The following is a 24437-nucleotide window of genomic DNA, read 5'->3' on the forward strand; positions in this document are numbered from 1 at the left end:
TCTTCTAAATATGATAGTTTTTTTTTTTGAAAAATAAAAACCAATATTACAGATCTAACATGATATAAACAAAAAGATTTTACAGATTATAGTAAGATTAAATTTATAATTGGATATTACTTATTCAATTAGTAATATTAGGTGAATAGAATTATGACTTGATGCAAACAGATTACGTTTGATCCTTTGGAAAAGTTCAAAATTAGATATTGCTTGGAAAAGTTCAAAATTAGATATTGTTATCAAACTTATGATGGTCATGTTAGATTAAATGTCCCTGCAAATACTTTTATTGCAAATGGAAGTCATTCATCCAACACTTATTCTTAAAATAAACTGAATGTGTTCTAAACATGAAAGCTTTTTTGACACTAATAACATATCTTAGTCTATTCTAAAGGTTCCAAATTTAATGAATTAAATTCCAACCAAAATTGAATGTCTACACCAAACTAAAACCGGGACAAAAGGCATGCACAAAAATAACATAAATAATTTAATAATTAACAAATATTATTAGACAAAGGCACCTAGAAGGCATTGCAAAATAAAATAGGAGTTATGATCTCCTATCTTTGTGGATTAATTTCATGGTGAAATGATAATATTCTCATATAAAATTTGATTTTGAGAGAATAACTATATGGTTTTGCAATAGAGAGGTAGAAAAAGGTATAACATTTGTGACAAAAAGCAATATATGATAATATAAACATGATATTCAGATTATACTGGAACGTAACATTTAACTTGATGAGCTGAGGTAAAAGCCAAAATTTACATAAGACTACATATTGCAAATTCATAATAGCCCAGATAGAAAGTTATTTAAACTAACGACGGAGTATAGCAATACTCATTACAGTCTCATCCTTAGAAGACACACTAAACCTAAGAACACTACCACCCTTCAATTTACTTCTCTTGCAATATCTGGACCAACCCTTAGTGATAAATACCCCATTATGCCTCTCAGAATGCCATCTAAGTTTCATCACGTAAAATAAACCGCAATGCTGTTTAACCTTGACCTTATCAAGCTTAGACGGAAAAGCCTTCATTGCAAATTTTGCTGGCAGCAGCTGAGAAATTAGAAATAAAAGAAAAGGTAAGACTTAAGGCATTCAAAAAGAACAAAAAAAATTGTATTGGACCAAATTTTAAGCTGGTTACTTTGGTCAGAATACATACCATTGCATAGTGATTAGCCTGGTAGCGTGTTACAACCTTAACAATAGAATAAACCAAAGCAGTTGGATTTGAGGGAGTCGAAGGAAATAGGTTACCTGAGTGAAGATTCGAATGATTGTCTGCAACTGTTACTTCCAACTGATCCAATGTAGCAGGCATGCCTTCTAAAGATATAGCATTATTCTCGTCTACTACTTCTACAGATGGAGTAAATTGATAAATGTTTACATTATCTTGAGTTTTGGCTACATCCTGCTTCTGGAAATCGCCTAATAAACAATTCATATCTCCTATGGAAAATCCTAAAGACTTCATGACTGACATATCACTCTGAATAGTGATAGGAAGTTCCTTGCACACTGTTGATGACATGAATAATCCATTTCCATTATTAGGATATAGAAACGATTTCATAAAGATGTCAGGAGACGGGTTTGGAAAAAAGAAGGGTTGATTATATGAAGGAACATATGGGCCAACATCACATAATGGAGAAATATGTTCACTTGCAGGAAGATTGATATCATTAAAGTTATAGTTATTTTTGTCCAATAAAGACTTCAAAGGAACTATATAGTTGGAAACTACATGCATGTTGTGGTCGAATGCTTGATCAATAAGAAATTTGTCACGACCAACATATTTCACTTTCAGGAAACCACTATGATTAAGACGATATCTCTCCAAAATACCGTATCAGGATTGATCTCAAGAAAGAAAGAAGGAGCCTCAAAGTAGTTACCATACATCGTAAGAAAGACAGAGAGAGTGAATGAACTTTTGGATAAAGAAAATGAATGATAAAATGTAATACTTTTCTGCTAGATAGTAGACATTTTAAAGGATGAAACCATGATAACAACAACTTGTTGTATTAATGACATCTGATTGCATTTAATAAAAATGTGTAGTAGTGGCCTTTGTATGAGATAATGGCCAATACCTGAAAATGGATAAGGCACGGGAGAAAAAAGAATTGATATAATCGAAGAGGAAAAAGATGTACAGTATGAATATATGCAAAATCCCTATAAAGCATACATGGGTATATTAATTGATATCAAATATATTGTAGAGTACATGATTGGTTTGGAATGAAAAATGGAGGTTGTAAGTAACAAAGGCTGGTAGAGTCTATAGGCAATGATTATGATATACTTATTAACAGAGATTAGCAGAGTAGGTAGGCAATGATTATGAAGTGCATCATAAATGATAGTTACCATGCGTATTTAAATGCAATTTGAAAAAGTTAGACTTCTTTTTGCTGTGAATATAGAAATATAATTACATAAACAAAGCAATGAAGGATAGAAAATGGAATGAAACATAAAATAAGTTATTGAAAAAATTATTGCTCTAATAATAAAACAAATTAATTAGCTACCATAAAAAATTATTGCTTCGTTGAAATATTGATAATCTGCATTGTAAAACACATAATGCATCATGATTTATAAAATTAATTATTTTTATAAAGGTTAAAAGAATTAGATGATAAATATGTATTATTTTTTAAAATATTAAAAAGATAAATTACAAAATATAAATAATTTGTTAAATATTACAACCATAATTATTAGAGTACTAAAATATGTATTCAATTTGTTTTATTTATTTCAATCTGATAAAAAAAATTGGTAAAAAAAACTGCAATGTGAGAAGAACTGGTAAAAAAAATGCAATATGAGAAGAATTAAATATGAGATTGAATTATTAGAGAACGTTTAAAAATTTACTGAAAACCGAAAAAGATTATTAGAATGATGAATTAAACCTTTTAATTTTTTTAAAATAAATTAAAATATTTAAATATTCAATGTTATCAATCAAAAAGGGATTAAATAATACAAAAACTAAAGCATTTGGAAATTAGATTGAAATTAAATATAATTCTTTGAATATAATTATCTATAACACATATGCCTCATTAGTCAGTGCGCACACACATATGGACGGAGGAGTAGAATTTATTGGGTAGATACATAGTACATGCATGAAATAATTTGTTTGGTTTAAAAAATAATGATTAGAGCGCATATAAATCATAGGTAGATTTAAATAAAATGAAACTGATCAAAATGTCACTGACCATATTAAAAATAAACACAAAAGCATGGTATTCCATTTTATTAATAAGTAGATTCAAACTAAAATATTAATTTTCGTGTAACAATTACTTAATATGACAACAATTTACTTATATATTGTATAAACTTTAGAAATAACATTGGTCTCTCATTAGATTTACAATAAAAAATGGATGATACAACAAATTTAATCTATATACACAGACTAATTCCTAATGGATTGAAGTTGAGAAGCCTCTCAAAGTACTTTTTTGGGATTCCATTTGTATCACTTGTATAACAAATCGTTCAAAAGGATTGAAAATTACAACTTTCCTGCATCCAAGTCTGAAAAAGGTAAGTGCTACCAAACTAAACCTTCCAAAAAAAATTAGAATAAGCTTGCTACCGAACCAAACCTGTAATCCAAATAAGCAGATAGTGGATAAATTTGATTTCTATAGATTGTTATAAACAAAATGTCTCTTGGCAAAATGTAAAATGACATGTATGGTTCAACTAAATTATACAAAAAAATATATATTTAAATAGTAAACACACCAAAAATAACATGAAGATAAATTATAAATTCTAAAGCAAACATAAAATCCAAGAGAGGTATGAAAAAAGGTGGAACTAAGATGATAAACAACATGGATTAAGGTGCTAAAGATACATGTGCTAAATTCATTTTCAGTTTATCAAATCAACAAACACCATATATGCATTCCAACATCAAAATTTAAGTTTTATAGCTACTGAAAATATAGTATACACAATAATAACACAAATTGACATTCATCATATCACAGAAGACTTAAGAAGCAAACCCTGCTTCATCCACTTTACCATAAAGGATAACCATTTGTAACTTCCATTTTAATTGAGGAGTGTCGATTACAAAATCTGCTGCATATTTTATATTTCCATGTCAATTAGCATGATTATGAGAAAAGAGTGTATAGATCCCATCATTAGTTGTGAGAAATTAACAATTATCATTTAAAGCGTAAAATAAATCAATTAGTGAGAAAGTAAAGAAATGATATGTGAGAGATAGCTTATGCATTTTTTTTAATCCAGAATCATGAAAAATTATGGTGTAAATGTTTCTGTAATAAGCATTGAAGCTAATTAAATAATATGATAATCAAAATGCTATAAAGCCAAAATTAGATACCTTAAATGGAAAAAAAAATCAAAACACAATGTATAGACAAACCAGAATTAGCACACAACTCTTCAAAAACATATAAGAAACAAAAGGCAGATATATAGAATCTTTTTACCCACTTAATTGCTCAAAGATTCTATCATATCAGATTTATTAATCACATGAGCAAATCTTTTAAGAACTTCTTAATCTTATTTCATTTTAGAAATATAAATGGTTACTTTTTTAGAAAGTTGCATGCACAATGGCAGCCTAAATTCTTTACCTAAGATCACTATAACATATAAAATACAGAAAAATCAGAGTTATACCTTATAGATAATAATCCAACACAATATTTTTCTATCAACCGGTCCACTAAATCTCCAAAATTCACAACATTCCCTAATTATCCAGTTTATGAATATAGATATAGTCAAGCGCACACAGAAGCACCAAAAAAGGGAAAAAAATAAAAAAGCACAACTAATTACCAATCACAAACATGTAATGTGAAAAGTCTATCTTCAAATTGCACCATTTTTAAAAAAAAAAATTTGCTCCAATAATTTTTTTTTGTACTAATTCCTGAACTTCTTATTCACATCTCTAAAGTATATTTATTAGGGAAAAATAATGTTCCAAAATTTAGAAAAAAAATGCTATTTCAGCAACTGAAAGAAGGAATAGTAGAATAATCATGAAAGAGATAAAATTAAAAGTCAGGAAGAAAATGAGAGAATTTTGTTAAACCATTAAATTTCATATAGCAAACAAAATATCTCAACCACAAATTTCTAAATCTATAAAAAAAGAAAAACAAAAACAAAAATATTGAATCAATAAGTCAATCAAATTGCAAAACAAAAAGATTCTAAATGATTAATTTTTCAAATCCCAAATCTAACAAAACGAATGGCAGATCTGTCAACAGTAATACTTATCTCACAGAACTTGGGGTCAGTCGGTTACAAAATGCCGAGAAACTCCTATAGTTTTAGCATGCACGACAAACATTGCATCCTCCACTTTGTTCATCACCAAAATTGCATCCTTCTACTGCAACGACTTTTCTAAAGGTTAAAGCCATCAGGTACTGACATGAACCACCTTATTGCTAAAAAATATACCCTATAATCTCCACTTTCAAGTCAGAATATGAAGGTAAAAAAATTAGAAAAAATAGAATCAGAGAATTGAGAGGGCAATTGAAAAAGATGAGAAAAATATACCTTTTTTGCTGTGATTCAAATTTTACATTTTAAATTTTACCTTTTTAGTATTTGTTAGGTGACGAAAATAAATGTTGATGTAAAGAATCAAAATAAAAATAAATGAGAGAATGAGGAAACAGGCACAGAAGAAGAAAATTAATTGAAATAATGAAAGAGAATAAAGTTTTAATAACTGAGAGAATGAAAGAATAGTGATGCAGAATAAATGAAAAAATAAGAGACTATAGATGGACCTCTGCAAAGAGAACACTATAATTCATCCAACTTTAAAGGTCTCTCCTTCAAGACACGTTGGATTTCCACTACCTGACAACCTTATATTAATGGTTTAGTATTAGATAAATGTCGTTTTATTGAAGCATATTCTAGCCGTATCCATATGAAGCCAAAGTAATCAAGGAAGTAAACAAATTAGACATTTAATAATAAATAAGATTACTATTATATAAGTCATTTAATTTGAAATAGCATAATTATATGTATTGTCACAAATAAATTAAAAAATTAAATAATTTTCTAACAATAAGAATCACAAAATTGAGATAATCCTTCCATCAATTTTTTATCTCTACAAATAAAAGTAAGTTTTTGCATTATAACATATTTTTATTAATTTAATATGGATGATCTGGATTAATAAAATAATTTATTTTAACATTAAATATTATTTTAATATTATTTTATTTTTTATTTTTGCATTATTTTATTCTTTGGTTTAGAGTCCCTTATTAATAAAGAAACGCAGCCAACGAATTTTTTCATGTTAATCATGCACAGTGGTGATGAAACAGAGATTAAACACTGACCAATGCTAGGAGGTTAGCAATTTTTGTGATTGTTAGTCATCAACTAGCCATCAATGATGATTTGATGGTGTGAGATTGGTGTGAGATTTTATCCAATGACTCATTTTTTTTTTACTGGTTACATGTTGGACAAAATTCAATAAAACTGCTGCCCCTAAACTTTTCCTTAAACACCGATGTATTAATATCACTCCAAGATAAATAATGCTTCATGCACTCCTCGTATTCTTCACAGTTCACACATTTATGCAATAATTAACTGCGACTTTCCTCTATAAAATAAATAATACCGGTTTCCGTAGGACTAATGTAGCTGGAGCAACAACAAACCGGTTTATATAGACCTCATATAGCTGGAGCAAGATAAGCGTCAATAATTAATTAAGATAGATATTCCCATGATGACATCTTCACATGAAGATAGTATTATGAGCTATTAAATTAACTATTTAAAAATCTATAATGTCATCTTCATATAAAGATGTCATTATATGAGTATTTTTTATTAATTAATTATTGTTACTCTAAGCTATTCTTTAAGCTATTATAAATAGCTTAAGCTCACTTGTCGAAGGCCACAGCAAAACACAAAAACACAAATCAGTTTAAGAGGCAACCAATTAAGCATTCCAAACTCCAAAAGTTCTTGTAATTTGCAAGTGAGATTTCTTTTATAATTTTGAGTATCGTTGGGAATATACATTACAATTTGATTATATTTTCAATACTAAAAATTATAATAGGAGAGAGCCTTATTATGATATATTATTATATTAAATTTGTAGAAGAGAATAAATATAACAAATTGTGTTAATTATTTTCTAGTTTCAAATTATCCCTGGTGGTACAGGAAAAAATTTCAGTCCAATCAAACCCAAGTGACACTACTGCTGAAAATCAAATGGGGAGTTTAGGAGCAACTCAAGAAGGAAATGGAGCAAAGGGTGTGGCCACAATCCTAGCAATTGGTACTGCAAATCCACCCAATATCATTCGCCAAGATGATTACCCTGACTTTTATTTCAGGGCCACCAAAAGCAATCACATGCTCCACCTTAAGGAAAAGTTCCAGCGTTTATGTAAGTTTATATATTTAATTAATGTGCCTATTTATCTGGATATGCGTTAATATGAAGTTCACAGTTTAAATATTAATACATATTATATTAAGTAACTTAGTAAAATATATTAAATCATATATGTAACAATTTTAAGTTATCATCCTTGAATAAAAATATTTTCACGTGACTAAATTTTACATTATGTGTGTGTTTAAGTTGCTACAACCCTTGTCATAGGTGCGAATAGTTTTAAATTTTTGGATTAATTATGATTCTAAAAACTGGTCATCGCATTATTTTAATTCAAAATAAAAATTACTTGTTAGTAAATCGGTCAAAACTTAATGTCAAAAAGTAAGTTAATCAGTCAAATTGGTGCAATTTTATATTATATATAGTGCAATTTTAATTAGATATTGATTAAATTGTTTAATCGTTAAACTTCTAACTCTATTAATTTAATGACCGATTTAATTTTGAGAACTACCTTCAATAGAATTGTTTAATCATTCAAATTTGGATACTTGTGCACCTGCTACATAGTTAACAATAGTTATGCAATGCAAATAAGACAACTTCGTTGTAAACTTTGTACTAATAATCCATCATAATTTAAGACTTGTTTGGGGATACTTATAAAAAAAATTTAAAGTTATTTTTTAAAAATATTTTATAAAAAAAATAAAACACACTAAAAAAAATTTATATGTTGACATGGCAGGTAAAAACTCAATGATTGAGAAACGACATTTCCTATACAATGAAGATTTACTCATGGAGAATCCAAACATTGTTACTTATGGAGCTTCCTCACTGAATACTCGACAAAACATACTCATCAAAGAGGTCCCAAAACTTGGCAAGGAAGCAGCATTGAAGGCCATAAACGAATAGGGTCAACCATTGTCAGAAATCACACACCTCATTTTTTACACAACTTCATGCTTTGGAAACATGCCCGGTCCGGATTACCACCTTGCCAAGCTTCTTGGCCTCAAACCAACGGTTAACAGGCACATGATCTTCAATAACGGTTGCCACGGCGGCGGCGCGGTCCTTCGTGTCGCGAAGGACATCGTTGAGAACAATGCTGGGTCACGTGTGCTTGTAGTGTGGGTAGAAACCATGGTAGCTTCATTTCATGGCCCTAACCCTAATCACATGGATGTTCTTGTAGGACAAGCCCTATTTGGAGATGGTGCAGGTGCCCTTATTATTGGGACAAACCCTAAACCTTGTATTGAATGCCCATTATTTGAACTTGTCTTGGCCTCACAAACAACTATACCTAACACTGAGAGTTCAATCAATGGAAATATACAAGAAATGGGGTTGGTTTATTATTTAGGAAAAGAGATTCCCATTGCTATATCCGAAAACATTGACAAGTGTTTGATAAATGCATTTAGAGAGAGTAGTGTTGATTGGAATTCCTTGTTCTATGCTATTCATCCGGGTGGACCATCTATTCTGAATAGGATTGAAGAGAAGCTTGGATTGAAGAAAGAGAAATTAAGAGCAAGTAGGAAAGTGTTAAGCCAATATGGGAATATGTGGAGCCCTAGTGTGATTTTTGTGTTGGATGAGTTGAGGAACTGGTCTAAGATTGAAGGAAAGAGCACATGTGGTGAGGGAAACGAATGGGGTGTGTTGGTAGGGTTTGGTCCAGGTTTATCTTTGGAGCTTCTTGTTCTACGAAGTTTTTGTTTTGATGGCTAGTTAAATTTAATTAATTAACGAACTTCCATATTCATCAAATAAGTTCTAAGATTAAGTTGAATTCGGTGTTGTGTGTAGAGTGTTGAAGAGTGAGTATCTCTCAGTATTTATATTATGCAATTGAAATAACAAATTAGAGATGATTGTTGCTACTCTTAATTTTAGCATTTGTCTACTAAATGTCATATTATTAATAAATTAAATGGTCTTTCACCGGCTCCAAGTATTAATTTGATTTAAACTTATATCATATATTGTCTTATATTAAAATGTCTTTTTAGTTAATTATGAAAAGATTAATTCTTTTATTGTGTTAGAAATTAAAATTAAAATTTAATTTCAAAAAGACTAACAGAGTTCATTATATTTTTAAGATACTAAAATATATATTTAACATTATAATATCACACCACTCATAGAGTATAGAGGTTTTCTTGGAATGAATTTGTGGTAGATCATGGTTATTTAACTTGAATATTTTAGTCTTTTTAAAATTTAAAATCAACCGAAAGGTTATTTTGTTTTAATCTTTTTAAAATCATATTAAATTTCTAATATAATTAAACAAAATTAATATGAAAAATATTTAAGTCTTTTCTAATATATATTGTTAGGTATATATATTATGGGTTTTGCTATACATTATATCCAAGCATTTTTCTATCCAAGTTTTATCAAAGTAAGTTCAATACCAACAAAAACTATTCTCATTAAAAGAGCGTCATTACACGCGCTTCTTCTTCTTCTTTCAAATACACGCATATGTCATCTTCTTTTTCTTTCAAATTCATGTATACCTCATCCTCCTCCTCCTTTACGAACGCAGATTCTTCTTCTTCTTCTCCTCTTTCAAATTAGTCATCATCACTAACAACACAAACATTATTTTTTCAATTGAATTGAATAGACACAAGTATTCTGAATTTGAATTGAATTGAATTGATAATCTCTAAATTGTAGACAAAGGTGTTTCGAATTTGATTTTATATAATGAATTATATTTCGTTCAGTTTAGTACTATACAATTGTTTCACCATAAATACATGTTCGGTTCATTATACAAAAAGCTGTTCGAATTTAATTTTATATAATGAATTATATTTCGTTCGCTCAATACTAACTATTTTTATCTAAGTCAATAAGTCATGATAGTCAACTACCTTTCATTGATTAGAATATACGTACTCAGCTGCATATTCATTTTTAAGAAATAATTTATACTTAGTTTGCACAATGCACACGTCTCATCCAATCAGAACACATATATAAAACATTAAGCGTTCTTTAAAAATTATTTTTTATTCAATTTAAAAAAATAAAAAATAAATAACTTTTTAAATTTTTTAGATAACCAATACCGTAAAAATGAATATTTAAAATTAAAATAAGAATAATTGATACCGTCAAGTAGATATAAAAAATTAAAATAATATATTATTAGATTTAAAAATTAACTAAAAACTAAAATTTATAGGAGAAGTAACATTTTCAAAAATATTATTACTCATGCATGAATAAGGTGACCTAAAGGTAAAATGCAAGGGATGGATATATGCAAATACAAATCTATTATTCTAGTTGAATAATAAATTAGAGTTGTTTGAGATATTGATTATACTGTATTAATTAAATTAATTTTAATATAAAATATATATTAAANTCAGATGGATATACTACGAAGCACTATTATCTCCAATGATACCCCCGGACCAAAACCTGCCAAGACACCCCACTCTAACCCTTCACCAGTTGTACTCTTCCCTTCAATCTTAGACCTCTTCCTCATCTCATCCAATACGAAAATCACGCTAGGACTCATCATGTTTCCATATTGGCTCAACACCTTCCTTGACGCCCTTAGTTTCTCTTCCTTCAATCCAAGCTTCTTTTCAATCCTATCTAAAATAGCCGGCCCACCTGGATGAATAACATGAAACAAGTTATTCCAATCCATTCTATCATTTCTCATCATGCCAGTGGAATCAAATGCTTCAATTATACACTTCCCTATATTTTCAGACACAAGTAAAGGAACCTCCTTTCCTATATAATAAACCAAACCCTTTTCTTCTGGACGTGCACGGAGTACACTCTCGGTGTTTGGTATGGTTGTTTGTGAAGCAAAGGTAAGTTCAAAGAGAGGAACTTCAGTGCAGTTATTAGGATCTGCACCAATGATGATAGCAGCTGCACCATCTCCAAATAAGCCCTGCCCTACAAGTACATCCATGTCATTGGAATTAGGACCGTGAAAATAAGCCAGGGCAACCTCTGCCCACACGACGAGCACTCGCGATCCGGCGTTGTTCTCCACGATGTCCTTGGCAACGCGTAAGATGGTCCCGCCGCCATGGCAACCGGTGTTGAAAATCATGAGCCTGTTCACGGTTGGGCTGAGGCCAACAAGTTTGGCAAGATGGTAATCCGGACCGGGAGCGTTGCATAAACATGAAGTTGTGTAGAAGATGAGGTGTGTGATTCTTGATAAGGGTTGGCCCCATTCTCTTATAGCATTCAGTGTTGCTTCTTTGCCAAGTTTTGGTATCTCCTCCATAAGCATGTCTTGTCGTTCATCCAAAGAAGGAGCCCCATAGGTAGTGATGTTAGGGTTTTCCTTGAGAAAATCCTCCGTATACACAAAGTGTCGTTTCTCAATCATTGAGTTTTTACCTATATATATATACAAATAAATTAAAAGTATAAAATAAAATGAGTATAGATTAATATAAATATTCCATGAGTTTAATTTAATAAAATTTATATTCATGTAATTAAATGATTTTTAAGGAATATTTTTAAAAATAATTCTTTAAGTAATCAATTAAGGTACCAGTCAATTACAGCTAACTAGTGTATGAACTGCCAAAGAAGTCTAATAAAAGAAACAAAAACCCTAAATCAAAAGTAACTCTAATCTCACTTTGACTTTTATTTACAGTAAAAAAAAAAAAAGACAACTACAAAATTATCCTTCTTCTTTAATTTACGTATGTATCACTAGCGTCAGATCCGCACTATCAACAAGCATCTGCGCGTCCTCCACCATCAACGACATGACCTCCCATGCATCACCAGCAGCCGCACGTCCTCTTCCGCCACCAGCAATCGGCCGCGCATCCTCTTTCGCCACCAGCAGCCGTAAGTCCTCCACCGTCACAATGCATCACCTTCCGTCACTTGCAGCAGCGCGTGTCATTACAAATATAGTAAGGCAAACCTCTCTTCTTCTCCTTCTTCTTATGTTTTAGGTATTTTTTTTAGATTTTGAATAATTTTTTTTAAATAATTTCAGAGGTATATTTTTTTAATTTTTAAATTTCTTTATTTTAAAAAACAACATTTAAAATTTAATAAAAAATTATTTAAATTTATACAAAAAAATATTTAAATTTATTAAAAAAAATCTAAAATCTAACAAAAATATCCAAAAAAAATATAAAAAAAAAAATAAGAAGGGAGAGGCGAAGAAAGCGAGAGGCGCATGTTTTTTAAACATAAGACAAGTTTTTCAAATTTTAAAACTAGAATTTTTTGAAAAATTGGCTATTTAGCTATATATAGAACTAGTTCCATAAACTTTCTCTTTTAAAAATTAATTATTTTGTTAATATAGTAATATATAATTAATAATTATTTATATAAAACTTTATACTCACTGTATATAAAAATTAAATTAATATTTTATTTATAATAAATAATAGGATTTGGATTCTCTAAAGTTTGAATTTCACTTTAGAGAGTAAAGTATGATTTTCTACCTTTGAATAGTTTCTCTTTCATATTTATTCTTGGTCCCACCTATGAAATCAATGGTGAGAGATCACACTTTACTCTTTAAAGTAAAATTCAAACTTTAGAATATTTAAATCCTAAATAATATATAATTATAAACAAACTAGTTATTTTACAAGCCTAAATTGAGTTTATCTAAATTCAAATTAAACTCGTCTCATGTAATATACGAACTCAAACTAAATTGTTAATGAATTGGATTCGAATTCAAGTCCGCTAGGCTTATTTTTAACTTGACATTGATTATAAAAATTCTGAAATTATATCATGTAAAAACGAATAAAAAATTAATTTAGTCTTAAATAATATTTCTGCTTAAATTTAAAAGTGAAGTCAATATAATTTATTATTTTTATATAGTAATTAATTAATAGTTTAAAAATATAGATTGAAAATATATTATTAGATGCTAAATTAAAGAAATTAGATTATAATTAAAAATATTGATAAAAGATAATAAATTCTGCTGGTATTTCAAAATTTTTTTATTAAAGTTGTTTCTAAACACATTCTTATTATATACGGCAAAATTTGCTTCAACGAATACAGTAAAAATGTCTCAAACTCAAATTATGGCACTTACATATGCGATTGAACTTTTGTTTCAAGTCTAGCATGTGGTCACTTCTAGTTGCCCTGAAGTAAAAATCAGGATGTTCATATTGGAGGATGATATTGGGTGGATTTGCAGTACCAATGGCTAGTATTGTGGCTACACCCGTTGCTACACTTCCCATTTGATTCAGTCTAGTGTATGAGGGTTAATGATAGTTATTTGATTGATAAGAAAAGTGAAAGTTTACAAAATGTTGTAAATAAGGTTTGAAACATTTAAATGAATTTTATAGCTGCGTGGTATACCGGTAGCATTAATTAAAGTGGGTATACCTGCTGTTGAATTAATTAAAGTTTGGCACTATATAAATGGTACAGCAGACACATTTTTTGGGCAAGTTAATATTCAATTTACTCAGAATTTTGTATACGAGTTTTAATTTAATTTTTTAAGTTTTAATTATCTTTATTTAGTTTTTAAATTTTATAAACGTAATTTGTATTAGTTTTTAATTATACAATTTTTAGCACACAAATATTAAAATATTAATAAAATGTTGATATTAACAATTAAATATTACATTAAAACTTATAAAATAATACAGTTTAATTTTAGTATTTAAATAACTCAAAAATAACTTCATATCACTTATTTAAAAAAAAAGTTTCAATAAATATTATTTATATTGTTTTTGGCCTATTTGCCAAAACCTCATTGGTTCTTTGTTGATATAGTGGGGTTTGGAGGTGGGTGAGACAATCGGATTTTAGGCAGAGTTGTTGAGGAATTCTAAGACAAAAATTAAAATAGATTAAACAAATAATATTATTTAAATATTATATATAATTGGAGAAAATATTTTGAAACCTAATTGAAAAAAGAAATGTGCAATTTATAAGAGAGGTTAAAAGGACATGTTGAATGCTGGAATTATATTATTACCGGCGAATTCTTAAACTGGATCCAACATTATAGTTAATCTAAGAATGTCTCTCCTGGAAGTATATTGATTCATAGAGAACATAATTTGGATTATATATATCCACACAAAATTCCTATATATTTCGCACAGATTTCTATCCGAATCTTTTAAGATAGTCTTTCTAAACACTATACATAAAAGGCTTAACAAACATCTAAAATATATTATCTATTTCTAATTATTATTGTATCTCTTACACTATATTAATTTAAGTATTAGAATCTCCTCCGGATACATTTTAATCTACCTGGAATAAGAAGATTTACCAAAGCCTCATGTCCTAATTCTATAAAATACTACAAAAAGTAAGCCTAATCTTACGTCTAGGACGCATATAATTGGCTTTAATTCCATTAGAGAACCAACTAAAAAGAGAGTCAATTAAAGCTAATTAGTTAAAAGATAAATTATCTATTATAAAAAAGAAAAAATAATTCTTTAGTTATTATTTTAATTTTTTAAATTTTAAAATAAAAAATATAAAAAATTAAGTTGAGTTAATTTAGGTTCTAATCGGTGAAAGAGTCTAGCAGTAGAAACAACACAAATATTCAACACAAAAAATAATATGAAAGTACTTACAATATAATATGGTAGCAACTATAACAAACAAATATAATAAATAAGACAATAACAAGAACATACCGAAATCTTAACGTAAAAAACCCCTTCAATGTGAAAGGTAAAAACTATGGATCGTCCAGACCAATGAAATAGTTTTACTATAATCAAATGAGATACAAGAGAGTCTCAAAATAGTAAATTACCAAAATGTGCATATAACCAGCCAAAATAGTAAATTACCAAAGCTTACAAATGAGAAGCAAGAAGATGAAATATACCCAAAAAATAGAATTGTTGTTGAAGCCAATTTTTTCCTCTAAAGATCTCTAATTAAAATCTCCACCGTTCAAAATGAAGAACAAGATAAGAAGAATCTGCAGTACAAATTTCACGTCGATCCAATGGTGAAAGAATGAAAAACGACTGTTCAAATATTGCTGCTCTGTGTAAAAACGGGAAATCTATTTTCTCTCTTGCAAAGTCAATTTCTCTCACTGAAAAGCTCCAATCAACATCTCAACCGAACAGAATAAAGAACAAGATGAGAAGAACACGTAATTCAAATTTCAAGCCAATCCAACAGTGAATAAATGAGAAACTGCTATTTGAAAGTTACTGTTTTACATAAAAACAGAAATTCTATTTTTCTCTCTTTTCTCACTTGGTGGTTACACTCTCTTACTCTCAAAAGACTCCAAAATCTAATTAAGATTATGATATAATAAGTACAAAGAGACACTCTTAAAATATTAGACTTAAACCTTACAAAAAAAATTTGACTTCACACATTTTTAGAATAACAGAAGAATTCGTAACAGTTGCATAATCGTTTTTAAGAAATAATTTATGCTAGCTTACACACCTCTCATTCATTTAAAATACTTAATTATTACAAACTGAAGACATACATAAACATTACTTATGCATAGAATAAAGTGACGTAAAGATAAAATGCAAGCTAAGGGATGGACACATCCAATTACAAATCTTTATTATTCTAGTAGAGTAATTAACTAGGGCTATTAGACACATATACCACGAAGCACTATTACCTCCAAAGATACCCCTGGACCAAAACCTGCCAACACACCCCACTCTAACCCTTCACCGGTTGTACTCTTCCCTTCAATCTTAGACCTCTTCCTCATCTCATCCAATATGAAAATCACGCTAAGACTCGTCATGTTTCCGTATTGCCTCAACACATGCCTTGATGCCCTTAATTTCTCTTCCTTCAACCCAAGCTTCTTTTCGATCCTATCTAAAATAGCCGGCCCACCTGGATGAATAACATAGAACAAGTTATTCCAATCCATTACATCATTGCTCATCATGCCAATGGAATCAAATGCTTCAATTATACACTTCCCTATGTTTTCAGACACAAGTAAAGGAACCTCCTTTCCTATATAATAAACCAAACCCTTTTCTTCTGGACGTGCACGGAGTACACTCTCGGTGTTTGGTATGGTTGTTTGTGAAGCAAAGGTAAGTTCAAAGAGAGGAACTTCAGTGCAGTTATTAGGATCTGCACCAATGATGATAGCAGCTGCACCATCTCCAAATAAGCCCTGCCCGACAAGTACATCCATGTCATTAGAATTAGGACCGTGAAAAGAAGCCAATGTAATCTCTGCCCACACGACGAGCACTCGCGATCCGGGGTTGTTCTCTGCAATGTCCTTGGCAACGCGTAAGATGGTCCCGCCGCCATGGCAACCGGTGTTGAAAATCATGAGCCTGTTAACGCTTGGGGTGAGGCCAAGAAGCTTGGCAAGATGGTAATCCGGACCGGGAGTGTTGCATAAGCATGAAGTTGTGTAGAAGATGAGGTGTGTGATTCTTGATAAGGGTTGGCCCCATTCTCTTATCGCATTCAGTGTTGCTTCTTTGCCAAGTTTTGATACTTCCTCCATGAGTATGTCTTGTCGTGTATCCAAAGAAGGAGCTCCATAAGTAGTGATGTTAGGGTTCTCCATGAGAAAATTCTCAGTATAGAAAAAGTGTCGTTTCTCAATCATTGATTTTTTACCTATATATATACATACAAACAAATTAAACTATTAAAGGTATAAAATAAAGATAATTATTATGGTATTTAAAAAGTGGTATTTAATTTGTTAAAAAAAATAAATAAAAATTAATATTTAATTTTAAAAATATAAAAATAAACAATTATTAAATATTCAAAAGTTGTCATAAAAAATAAGTTAAAAAAAAATTAGATATTAAGTTATAGACATCATAAAATTTTATTCAAAATATATATCAGAATAAAGTATATATTATTTTGATCTTTAATATTCATGCCAAATACTAATTTGATTCCTAACGTTTTAAATATTTTATTTTTATCTTAATAATTTTTAACAGATTTAATATTTTTCTATCATTAAATTTGACACAAATAATTAAGAAAATAATTGACTTGAATGTTAACAATATTATTATTAAGCCAAATCTTCTTTCATATGTTAAAAAAAAAACAAAACCTTCTTCTAACTCTTCTTTTTGTTGGTCTCCTTATAAAGAAATCTCAAATCTTATCAATCAATCATCAACTATCCAAAAGAAAAATAAACAATTGTACAATAATAATCGGTTAGTAGATTAATTTTATTGACTCTTCAATATACTAATTATTCGTGTCAAATTTAATTATAGGATAACATCAAATACATTTAAAATTTTTGAGACTGAAATAAAAAATTTAAAAATTTTTAAAATTAAAATAAGACTTTTGAAACATTAAATACTAAATTAAGACTTAATTCAAATATTGAAAGCTAAAATAATACTTTATCATATATATAATTATAAACAAACTAGTCTATGATCCTGAGCTGAATTTATCCCATTTCAAATTTAAATTCATCTTATATAATATATGAATTAAAATTCAGCTTATCAAGTTGTTATTAATGAACTGGTTTAGAGTCCAAGTCTGCTAGATTCACTTCTATCTAAGATTAAAAATAACATTCATAATTTTATAAAAAAAGGTTTACAATTTTAATTTGCATTGGCGCAATAATATGGTGTGGTTGCGTCATTCTTTTTTGTTTTTATCATTTTATACTCTTCTTTTTCTTTTATTTTACCAACAACTATGATTAAGAATATAAAAACAAAATTATTCTAGAATTTGTCAACCAATTCATTAGTTATTTTTATCTTACACTTTTATTCCTTTTTCATTTTTCCTTCAACCAAATAAACGTACTTTATATAAAGCTACTTATTTACAAAATTTCCGTGAACAAAAACAGAAAAAAATGACTCAAACTCAAATGGCACTTACATATGCGATTGAACTTTTGTTTCAAGTCTAGCATGAAATACGTGTTTGTGCACAGTAACTTGTTCATGCCAATATGAAAGAAAAACGTCGCATAATTCCAAACACGCAATATTTGGAATGATATGAAATGAAGTAAGGGCTAAGGCCTCTTCCAAAAGTGGAGTCGGTTACTAATGAGATCTATTTTCCAAAGAAGGAGCCCCATAAGTAGTAATGTTAGGGTTTTCCTTCTCACTGTAGACAAAGTGTCTTTTCTCAATCATCGAGTTTTTACCTATATATACATACAAACAAATTAAAGCTATAAAATAAAAGGGATTATTATGGAATTTAGAAGTGGAGTTTAATTTGTTAAAAAAAGAATACAAATTAATATTTAATTTAAAAATATAAAAATAACTAATTTTAAATATTTAAAATTAAACCTTCTATTTTTATCTTAAAAATTAAACAGAATCAATGTTTTTTATCATTAAATTTAATACAAATAATTAATAAAAAAGTATAAGTAAATAAAACAAGCGTAGCACTTAATCGACAAAAGAAAAGTGAATAATTTCATTACATTATTGAATAAAATTTTATACTATTAAAAACATTAATAATAACTAATTAATAACTATATATTACAAAACTTGCTATCCTTAAGACTCCTCATTAAATTTATCCAATTTCAAAATTTAAATTCGTCTTATATAATATATACATTAAAATTCAGCTTATCAAGCTGTTATTAATGAACTGGACTAATGTCCAAATCTGCTAGATTCACTTCTACCTAAGATTAAAAATAACATTCATAATTGTATACAAGAAAAAAGTTGACAATTTTAATTTGCATTGGTGCAATAATATGGTGTGATTATGTCATTCTTTTTTTTTTATCATTTTATACTCTTCTTTTTCTTTTATTTTACCAACAACTATCATTAAGAATATAAAAACAAAATTATATCTGAAAAAAAATGTATTGTAAATGATCACATTTTTTTAAATAAAAAGAATTTAAAAATTATATTTTGTTTTGAATTTTTTTTACATCTTTTAAATATTTATTCACAAAAATTTAGATTAAACAAATAAGTTGTTTGTTAAATATAAATTTTTTTTGTTATTTATAAAATTTAAAATATTTATTAGCTTTTTTGTATTTTTAAATTATTAAAAACTGTTTTATTGATAACATCTTTTAAGAATTTTTTGTCGAGGACTAAATATTTTTAGTATCGAATTAGTAGTTAATTTTTATTTCATATGAAACTTATTTTAAACCTTTTAAGCCGATAAGTAGAAAATTATTATATCTAACTAAAATTCAAATTAAAATCACCCAACGTATATAAATTCAACAACTTCAAACGAAGTCATCCAAGAATATGTATGTAGACAGAACATAAGGTTTGCCATTATTTATTAAATAATTGATATCAATAAGTGTTTAATTAAACTAACAAACTAACAATATTAAATTTCTGAGGTTTATTTAATTCAGAAGCCCCATAATTTTATTAAATTTATAAATAGATACTTACATTTCAAATATATATAATTGGACCATTATATTTAAAAAAATTAACTTATTACAAATTATCTAAATTAGATGACCGTGTGCTATAAAACTCTTTAATACTAAGTTAATCAAAATGAAGTTCATAACATAATTATATATAAAAAAATAGGTGACTTTAATAAAGACATTAAAAATATCTTTTTTTTAAAGACGTTTATATGTGTCATATTATTATTGGATATCTTTATTAAATTGATTAATAATTTATTTTTTAATAAATAAGAATAAAATTAATTTATTATAGTAACAATAATAAACCCAATTGTCGACATTATAATTATTAAACCCAATTTAATCTGGTCGAATTATATCATTTAAATCGAATATCTTTAAATTTTTTTATAAAAAGGCAAATATATCCCTGACTTTTTGTTTTGCGAACATTTAAATCCCTACAAATTTAAAAATACAATTAAATTCCTAAAAAATAGGTTTATTGTTATTGTTATAAAAAATAAATTTTATTTTAATTTGTTAAGAAATTCAAAAATAACCGGTTCATTAATACATCTAATAATAATACGACACGTAAACGTCTTTATAAAAAGACATTTTAAGCGTCTTTACCAGAACATTCCCCATAAAAAAAAGGTATGTTTTCAATCAAATAACATAATTCTCTTACATTACACTTTAATTTCTTCCTTTTTCATTTTTCCTTCAACCAAATAAACGTACTTTTATATAAAGCTACTTATTTACAAAATTTCCGTGAACGAAAACAGGAAAAATGACTCAAACTCAAATGGTACGTATACTTACATATGCGATCGAATTTTTGTTTCAAGTCTAGCATGTGATCACTTTTGGTTATCCTGAAATAAAAATCGGGATATTCAGATTGGAGGATGATATTAGGTGGATTTGCAGTACCAATGGCTAGGATCGCAGCCACACTACTACTCCTTGCTACACTCCCCATTTGATTCGTTATAGTATGAGGGTTGATGATAGTTATTTGATTAACAAGAAAGGTGCAAGTTTATCAAATATTGTTTCTAAGGTTTGAAACATGTAAATGGCTTTTATAGCGATCGATGTGGTATATTCTGGTACGATTAATTAAAGTTGGTATGCCTCGGCATCACTATTTGTACAATTATTGAATTACTGTGCATGTTTGGAAGTTTGACCGAAGAAAAAAATTTTGAAACGTTATTATGTGGAAAAACCGAAAAAGTGAATTTTTTTTAGAAAATGAGGTGCAAAACGTGTTTGTGCTGGTGCACAGTAACTGAGTTACGATATAAAAGTTGAAAACACAGAAAAAAAAAATATACAGTAAAAATTATTGTGCAATATTTGAAAAATAAAATAAATCTCGCCTATAAATAACACGAGAATTTTGTTAAATTTTTCATATCCGTGAGAGATAGAAGCAACTAAATAAACTATTGACAGATTTTTTTTTTTTATAATTCACACATATACTCGACACAAGGTATAAGGATTCAAAAAATTAACCCACTACAAAATAAAGCAAAAAATAAAAAGAAAACACACATACACAACACAAACCATCTTGAAACAGAATTTATTGCACTACCATTACAAAAAATTAGTATTTATAATAAAAAAAAAGTTGCAAAAAATATGAATTTTGAAACAAAAAAAAAATTATAACAATAAAGGAGATGTTGCAATATATTCTACCACATAAAATTTTTGTAACAAAAAATAAAACCGTTATAATATAAAATAATATTTTGTAACAAATTTTTTTAATATAAAAATCAAAATTTATTACAACAAGAGTGATAACAATCTTTTACTTTTAAAATATTTTTTATAATAATATAATTTTTTCTATCACAAAATTTTGATACAAAATATAATTTGATTTTGTAATATTTTTCATTCCTTTAATTATAAAAGCACAATATTTATTTTGTAACAATTTTTTAATATAATTACACACATAATTTGTCAAACTGTTTTATTTTTTAATTAATTGATATATTCAAGGTAATAATAAACACATAGTTTTTATCTCGACTCGCTAAATTAGTTCATAATCGTAATTCGTTGAATCATAAAACAGAACATAAACGTACCTCATTAAATACAAAAATTATAAAAATTTTAATAGCAAAAATTAATTTCACAAATAATAAAATAAATCTCAAGTAAACCAAATTATCCAATAGGATTATAAATAATATATACCATAACAAGTCAAAAGTCACAACTCATAACACAAATTCACAACTCAACTCAAATTAAAATATAAATTCACAACTCACAAATTTATACGATACTAAAATAAATTCAAGTAGCAAATAAACTAACCAAACTACTATAATGAACAACTAATTAACTAAAGTCTAAACAAATCATTTAATAGTCATTCTATTTTTCATCAATCATAAAATCTTCACAAGTTTCGCAAACTTTCGCATTACCATCTTCATTATCAAGAGCAGGAGGAGGAGGCTCTTGTAAAAAGTTCTTCAAACTCATCATTATCAAGATAAGAAATTGTCAAAGTATAAGAACAAAAATTCAACAATTGAACTTAGTGCAATAACAAAAATTCATCACTGTAGTTCATGATTAATAAAACATATAAGGATTAATTTCAATAATCACCATTCACCAAAGTAATATTCATGTAAACAATAAAATTATCATCTCATGCACAGTAGCAATAGACCAACAGCAAATACACTAACCTTTTTTTCTTTTAGTTCCTTGTTTCTCTTTTTAATCGAATGAATATTCAACAACAACAAAAAATGTCAACAACAATAAAAATTTCATCATTTATTTTAATCAATCTAAAATAAGATACAAAACAAATAAAATTCAACTAAAAAATTTAATAAATAAATTCAGTTCAATATAACAGAAAATATTCAATCATACAAAAATTTAATACAAAATAAGTATCACAGATTGGATTTATAAATAAAATTTAGCAAAATCATGGATAATACATCACAAACATATTCAGAACAAAACAAAAAAATAATATAGTACAAATACAAGATATTAAATATTAAAATGAAGAGGATAAAAGGGAGGTCCTTACCTGAATTGGCAGCGAAGGGGAGGAGAAGAGCAGAAATAATGAGCCAGAGAGGCCAGAGAGTGAGGGGAGAGGATAATGGGGGAGAGAGAAGAGTGTTCTTAAAAGTAAGGGGTGAGAGTCGTGCATTTTGGATTTAGATCAGGTTTACCGTCGGATTTTCTGACAAATAAATCCCACGGTAATGCATTGCGTATGACCAAAACGCAACGTTCCATTAATTGAGCTTCAAATCTGCCGGTAATTTTGATGGTAATTTTTGCGTCAATTTTTGTTTTTTTTTCTCTCCAAATATTACCAGCGGATTTACAGTAAAAAAAATCTAATCTGATGGTAACTTTTTTACCCGACGAATTTATTGCCATATGATGGTAATCAGTGACTAAGAGAAGGGGGGTTGAATTTTAGCCCATTTTTGCTGAATATTAATTTCTGTTTTTTCAAAGAAACTTCAGGAGATATTTCTGCTTTTGTCTCATAACAAGTCAATAGACATTTTCTTTTTGTCTCGTAACGAATTAGGAGATATTTTTCATTTTTGTCTCCAACGCAACAGAAACAGAATAGGAGTAGAAGAGAAAGAGAGAATCACACCCAGATGTATCCTGGTTCAGCTGCTAAGTTCAATGCAGCCTACATCTAGTATCCATCACAACAGTGACAGAATTTTACTATAATCATCAAATTACAAACACCAATTCTTTCCTAGGATCTACCCAATTCTATCTGGGACAAATCCAGATTCTATCCCCAAATCTGAACTTGACTTGGACTTCTACCAAGCTTTCAACTGCAATGTGCTAACCCAACTTGTAAAGAAATCCCCACGGAATCATGAAACACAACATACAGATGTACAAAGAAACTCTGAGACATCTATGGCTTTTTCTCTAATATTGATCACTGCCTTTTTCCTTTCACTGGCTTTTTTCTTACAAACCTCACTATGTTTGCCATTTTCACTATGAGACTTAGACAGACAATACTAAGAATAAGAAAACAAAATGAACACCATTGAAGGAGAAGAACTCAGGAAGTTTGGGTAACTATGAGAATTCTGTGCTTTTTCTTTCTCTCATTGATTCCAACCTTTGGCTGTTCATCCTTAATATAGAAGGGGAAGCTTCCAAGGTTGAAATCGGTACAACCAAGCAACTTCTTCTCTAACCAAAAAATAGCTTCACTTCGGACAGAGAAAAAAGAGAGGAAAAACCAAAATCAAACTAATATGCATGTACCTCTCTCAACCCTTTTCATCAAGCTTCTTCAATCTGAGCCTTTGATCTTGACTTTGGCTCCAAGAAAGAACTCTGACCCTTGATGAATCTCTGACCTAGGAGTGCTTCTTTCCTTCCATTTTTGCTTCTTCATATCCGTAGCTTCAGAGGCTAGCTTCCTTCTCTGATAAAC

The 24437-nt window shown here is 28.5% G+C and overlaps 3 protein-coding genes and 1 pseudogene across 3 annotated transcripts in view; 1 reads left to right on the forward strand and 3 right to left on the reverse strand.

The window, feature by feature from the left end:
- Positions 1-1785, reverse strand: part of LOC107460655 (uncharacterized) — a 7903-nt gene extending 6118 nt beyond the window's left edge. The window contains exons 1-3 of the mRNA XM_021130068.2: positions 1192-1785; positions 864-1082; positions 733-758 (exon numbers count right to left, since the gene is read on the reverse strand). Coding sequence (XP_020985727.1) covers positions 733-758; positions 864-1082; positions 1192-1785 — 839 coding nt within the window. The remainder of the gene's footprint in view (positions 1-732; positions 759-863; positions 1083-1191) is intronic.
- Positions 1786-7355: 5570 nt separating this feature from the next.
- Positions 7356-9234, forward strand: LOC107460665 (chalcone synthase-like; annotated as a pseudogene).
- A 1660-nt stretch (positions 9235-10894) lies between these two features.
- LOC107460666 (chalcone synthase-like) lies at positions 10895-13763 on the reverse strand. The gene is made up of 2 exons (XM_016079051.3): positions 13610-13763; positions 10895-11904 (listed from the first exon to the last, which is right to left on the reverse strand). The coding sequence occupies exons 1-2, from the start codon at positions 13761-13763 to the stop codon at positions 10895-10897; spliced, it is 1164 nt and encodes a 387-aa protein (XP_015934537.1).
- A 2328-nt stretch (positions 13764-16091) lies between these two features.
- LOC107460667 (chalcone synthase-like) lies at positions 16092-20964 on the reverse strand. Its single transcript, XM_016079052.3, has 2 exons — positions 20762-20964; positions 16092-17160 (listed from the first exon to the last, which is right to left on the reverse strand). Exons 1-2 carry the CDS (start codon positions 20919-20921, stop codon positions 16151-16153), a joined length of 1170 nt encoding a protein of 389 aa, XP_015934538.1. The 5' UTR covers positions 20922-20964; the 3' UTR covers positions 16092-16150.
- Positions 20965-24437: the final 3473 nt, after the last annotated feature.

Source organism: Arachis duranensis, chromosome 8 (genome assembly GCF_000817695.3).
Source record: "Arachis duranensis cultivar V14167 chromosome 8, aradu.V14167.gnm2.J7QH, whole genome shotgun sequence".
Taxonomy (NCBI): domain Eukaryota; kingdom Viridiplantae; phylum Streptophyta; class Magnoliopsida; order Fabales; family Fabaceae; genus Arachis; species Arachis duranensis.